This window comes from Pipra filicauda, unplaced genomic scaffold (genome assembly GCF_003945595.2).
Source record: "Pipra filicauda isolate LSUMZ 115617 unplaced genomic scaffold, ASM394559v2 scaffold890_size58122_pilon, whole genome shotgun sequence".
NCBI classification, from domain to species: domain Eukaryota; kingdom Metazoa; phylum Chordata; class Aves; order Passeriformes; family Pipridae; genus Pipra; species Pipra filicauda.
In genome coordinates this window covers 51,138-56,813 of record NW_024105076.1, presented here as the reverse complement: position 1 = coordinate 56,813, position 5,676 = coordinate 51,138, and the positions used below count along the sequence as shown (strand labels likewise).

Genomic DNA, 5,676 nt, shown 5'->3' with positions numbered 1-5,676 from the left:
ATGATTGGAGTAGATGATTATTAATTGTTATCAGTATGAAGTATGAGCTTGTTTGCAACTGCACCTGGTTTGCTGTGGAAACTGTAACTGTTTTGCCGTGGAAACTGCACGTAAACTTGTTTCTGTATAAAAGCTGAACTGAAAATGAGGGTCTTCGGAATCCTGACTTTGGACGCTAGTCCTCAGGTTCCCGGGGCCCCGAATAAAGCACCGCATAAACCGGCACTCTGTTGGTTTGTGTTTCTTTTAGTTACGGGCAACAGTTTTCTGGCGACCCAGACTGGGGACTCCGGGGGTAGCTGGGGCGGCTCACGAGCTGATCTACTCCACGCCGGCAACCAGGTGATTTCTGGGGAGACATCGACCCGTGCCCGACCCCGCACCTGCCGGACAACCCATCCAGGTAAGCCCGGAGGTGCTTTATTCTTTTAGGTTTGTTGGTTGGGAGCCTGCCTATAAGACGGGACCGTGAGTTACCCGCTGGGTTGGGCTAAAGGTACCTTGGTTGGGAAGCCTAGGCGCTGGTCGTAAGACGTAGCGAAAGCCGCGCTGTACCAGCACTCGCCACTCAGAGGGAGAATCGGCGAGTTGGTTTTGGTTTTGGTATTGGAATATGTACTTGGTTTATGTTGTTGTGTTGTCGTGCTGGTCGTTAAACGTATTGTTTTGTATGATTGTGGTATTGTGAATTTGAGGAATTCACATTGTGGTGTATTGTGAATTTGAGGAATTCACATTACGGTGTATGTGTGAGCCGGTATGATGCCGTTTAAAACTTTTAGAGCATTATCTTGTGCAGAAAAAGATATCCCTAGCGATTCTCCGCTTGGTTGCTTGTTAAAACATTGGAAGGAGGGAAATTTTGGACAAGAGTTAAACAAGAAACAATTGATTGATTACTGTAATAATGTATGGCCTCAATATGAGACAGAAGGAATGCAGTGGCCTAGAAATGGTTCATTGACTTTGGAAATTATAACCCCTTTGATGCGATATTTACGAGAGAATGAGAAGTGGGATGAAATACCGTATCTAGACTTGTTTTATTATTTAAAACGTAAGACTGAATGGCAAAAAGAATGTGGTATGTTGATTTTGAAAGAATTAGATGATAAATGTAAAGAATGTCAAGAGCGGAGTATAATGATATTGAAAGGATTGGATGATAAATATGAGCGGAAATTACGGTTTTCAGAACCAGAGGAGGATGTGTCTTTGTTAGTCTCCCCCAGCATAACTCCAAGTGCGCCCCCGAGAGATAGTCTCCCTTCACGTGTGAGGGCACAGTCACCCACCATGCCCCCGCTAGAATCGTCCTCGGATGAGGAAGAAAAGAGAAAGGGAGAATGTGATTTTGATAGAACTCCTTTAGCTGAACGAACGCGGAGAGCACGAAGAGAACGAGGGAGGAGTAGAGAAAGATGGCGGGGGGGGGGAAAGTTGAGGGAAGTTTCGCTTTCACCCCCGAGATTAATGGTCCCTTCGCGGGAAGCAGTTGGAGCGGACGGGGGAAAAGTCATGATGAAAGTTTCTTTTTTTACCTAATGATATATTAATTTGGAAACAGTCAGCTGGGTCATACAGAGAAAATCCGGAGCAGGTGACTTGTATTATAAAAATGGTTAGAAAAACTCAAAATCTAGACTGGAATGATTTACAGGTATTGTTAGATACAATTCTAGATTCAACTGAAAAAGAAATGGTATTAAGAGTGATGGTGGAAAGAGCGAAAGAAAGAATGCGAACTCTGTCCCGGGCGGCGGGGGGAGCAGTGGATGATTTTGTGCCGCGGGAGGATCCCGGGTGAGATCCAAATGTGTCTGGAGATTGTAGAAAGTTGAGAATTTACCGAGAATTGTTGGTGGAGGGAGTGCAAAGTGAGATACCAGGGACGCTGGACTGGTCAGGGCTGTGCTCGGTGGGACGGAATAGGGGAGAATCTCTTTCAGCCTTTTTAGAGAAGTTAAAAGAGGAACCTCTGAATGAAGTTAAAAGTAGTAAAAAAAAAAAAGAGGAACCTCAGAGAGAGATTACAAATAGCCCTCTGATAAGAAGATTAGTAAAAGGTGACTTTGAGGCTAGGACGCTGAGGATTCCCCCTGAAAGTCCCTTGGGAACCTCTTAGAGAACCGGAGTTGTTATTCCAGCACTTATAGAAGATCAAAGGAGAAAATGATTAAGTATTGTATTGAAGTGTGGGGAGGTAGAAGAATAGGAAATAATACTTACTGGCCCATATATGGTACTTTTAAGAATTGGGTCTGTGAACTTTTAATTTGGTATGTTAGCAATAAAAACCCTTTTGCCCAGAGGAGAGTTTTTATGCCGATATATGGTTAGAAGCCAGTGAAGATATTTACTTGTTTTCTTTAAGAGAAAGAAGGAGCACAACCCGTTAGAGTGCGACAATACCCAATTAGTTTAGAAGCCAGGAAAGGAATAGCTCCTATGATCACACAGTTTTTAATTTTAGGGATATTAAAAGAATGTGAGTCAGAGTTTAATACTCCCATTTTTCCGATAAAAAGCAAAATGGTAAGTATAGGTTAGTGCAAGACTTTAGAGCAGTAAACCTCATCACAAAAGATATCCACCCGGTTGTAGCTAACCCTTACACCTTGTTAACATCTGTTTCTGAGAGATTTCAGTGGTTTACAGTGATTGATCTAAAGGATGCCTTCTTCTGCATACCACTGGCACGGGAAAGTTGGAAAATCTTTGCCTTTGAATGGGAGAACCCAGAGACTGGACGGAAGTGACAGCTTACTTGGACTCGATTACCACAAGGATTCAAATGCTCACCCACGATATTTGGTAATCAGTTAGCAAAGGAACTTGAAGAATGGAAGACTACTCAGGTAAAAGAATCTCCTTTTTCATATATAATACTTCAATATGTTGATGACATCTTTTTGAGAAATACAGAGCAGGGACTCTGTCGTCAATTAACCATTGAACTGTTAAACATGCTGGGACAAGCAGGCTACCGAGTCTCAAAAGAAAAAGCACAACTAGTAAAACAGAAAGTTATTTATCTAGGATGTGAAATCTCCCAAGGAACCCGACGCTTAGGAACAAATAGGGTTCAAGCAATATGTGCTATTCCTGTGCCCCGAAATAATCAGGAACTGAGATCTTTTTTAGGAATGGTCGGATGGTGCAGACTGTGGATTCCCAACTTTGGACTAATTGCCAGACCCTTATATGAAGCAGCAAAGGAGCCCAAGCTGACCTGGGGGACGAAGCAAGAGAAAGCGTTCCAGGAATTGAAGAGAGCCCTCCAGGAAGCACCTGCCCTGGGACTGCCGGACCCAACCAAGGAGTTTCAGCTCTATGTCTGCGAGAGACAACGAATGGCTTTAGGAGTCCTCACTCAGCGTCTAGGATCCTGGAAAAGACCGGTTGGATATTTCTCCAAACGGCTAGACGCAGTAAGTGGGGGATGGCCAGGGTGTCTCAGAGCTGTGGCAGCAACGGTTATTTTAATACAAGAAGCACGAAAATTGACTCTGGGAAAACACATGGTAGTGTACGTACCCCACATGGTCATAGCAGTCTTGGAACAAAAAGGGGGGCATTGGCTCTCATCTAGCCGTATGTTACAGTATCAAGCTTTGTTGAGAGAACAAGATGATGTTGAACTGAAAATCACTAACCATCTCAACCCAGCAGAATTCCTTAGGTCTACACAGGAAGAAGGTATTCTGGAGCATGACTGTGTAGAGACCATTGAACAAGTCTACGCGAGCAGAAGAGACTTGAAGGACGAGCCATTGACAGATCCTGACTGGGAATTGTTCACTGATGGATCTAGCTTTGTGGAGAACGGTACCAGGTATGCTGGGTATGCAGTGGTCACTGAACAAGAAGTGATAGAAGCAAATGCACTACCCCCAGGTACGTCTGCACAAAAGGCCGAAATATGGGCATTGGTGAGAGCTTTAATATTAAGCCAAGGAAAGAGAGTTAACATATGGACTGACTCCAAATATGCTTTTGGGGTAGTTCATGTTCACGGAGCACTCTGGAAAGAGAGAGGACTTCTTACTTCTCAAGGGACAATGATTAAACATCGGGAAGAAATTTTACAATTGCTAGAGGCAATACACAAGCCCTCAGCAGTGGCAATAATGCATGTAAAAGGACATCAGAGAGATCCCGGACGAGAATTTCGAGGTAATCGACAGGCGGACCAAGCGGCTAAGCAGGCCGCAAGAGAAGTATGGACTCAGATGGTTCTTTTGCCTGTTCGAAATAATCCAGCAATACCATATATGGAAGAAAAACCACATTATTCACAGGAAGATGAGAAATTAGCTCAAATGACAAATGCAAAGAAAAATGTTAAAGGGTGGTACATTTCCCCCATAGGACAAGTGATTCCACCTGTCAGAATAATGAAAGCAGTGCTTGAAGCAGAACACAATAAGTGCCACTGGGGTGCAGAAGCATTGGTAAAATTTTTGAAAAATGAGGTTCTCTCAAACCAGATGTTAACATTGGCAAAAAGGGTAAATGCAATGTGTCCTATGTGCATAAAGAATAACCCAGTAGTCAGGAAGCAGGTGCAGATGGGAAAATTACAGATAGGTCAGTTACCGGGAGATTACTGGCAAGTAGATTTTTCTGAGTTGCCTAAAGCCCAATCCTATAAGTATTTGTTAGTATATGTCTGCACCTTTTCAGGATGGCCTGAGGCTTTTCCCTGTAGGACTAATCAAGCAAAGGAAGTGGTAAAAACTCTCTTGAGGGAAATCATCCCAAGATTTGGAGTTCCCCTAGGGTTGTCCTCTGATCGAGGACCGCACTTTATAGCAGGAATAGTACAAGATGGGTCAGTTGTATTAGGGATAACATGGAATCTCCATACACCATGGAGACCACAGTCTAGTGGACAAGTTGAAAGGATGAATCAGACATTGAAAGGTCAATTGAAGAAAATTTGTCAGGAGGCAAAGATTCCGTGGCCCCAAGCAGTATCCATTGCCTTGTTGAGAATTAGGATCAAACCAAGGGAGAGAATAGGAGTAAGTCCATATGAAATATTATATGGCAAACCTTATCATGCAGCTACTTACCAAGGGGATCCTCATATAGTAGGTGATCAAGCAGTGTTTAATTATGTGTTATCTTTAAATAAGACTCTCACAGCCCTCAGAGGAGCATTGCAGTGGAATCGACCTCTGCCCCTGGAGAATCCAGTGCACGACATTTCTCCGGGAGATCATGTCTACGTGAGAAACTGGTCGGTGGAGCCGCTGAAAGAAACATGGGACGGTCCTCACCAGGTGATAATGACGACCTACACCGCAGTAAAAGTCGAAGGAATCGACAGCTGGATCCATTATACTCGGGTCAAGAAAGTTCCAGTTTCGTGGTCGGTAGAACCTCTCTCACCCACAAGAATGGTATTTCGAGCCAACCATTGAGGATCATAGTGTTCCTGGGGTTGATAAGTTTAGCAGAAACCACCGTGAGAATTGAGACCCCAGATCCTTATTTATTTGTACCAGAACACACTGATGTAAACTTAACTTGTCTATTTTCAGATGACCAGGGAGCTGAATTAAGAGATATCCATGTCAAGTGGAGATGGAGAGATCAAGACCAAATTATGACAGAAGGAGTGACAACAGTTTGGGATGCTACACAACAAAAAGGTTACACCGTTCTGCA

At 43.6% G+C, this 5,676-nt stretch overlaps 1 protein-coding gene across 1 annotated transcript; it reads left to right on the top strand.

The window, feature by feature from the left end:
• Window positions 1-250: 250 nt before the first annotated feature.
• LOC120325227 lies at window positions 251-5,429 on the top strand (the record flags this gene model as incomplete). Its single annotated transcript, XM_039390959.1, is given in 4 exon segments — window positions 251-403; window positions 800-1,411; window positions 2,375-2,527; window positions 2,530-5,429. Coding segments are annotated over 4 exon segments (3,818 nt in total), but the record flags the coding sequence as incomplete, so codon positions are not given.
• Window positions 5,430-5,676: the final 247 nt, after the last annotated feature.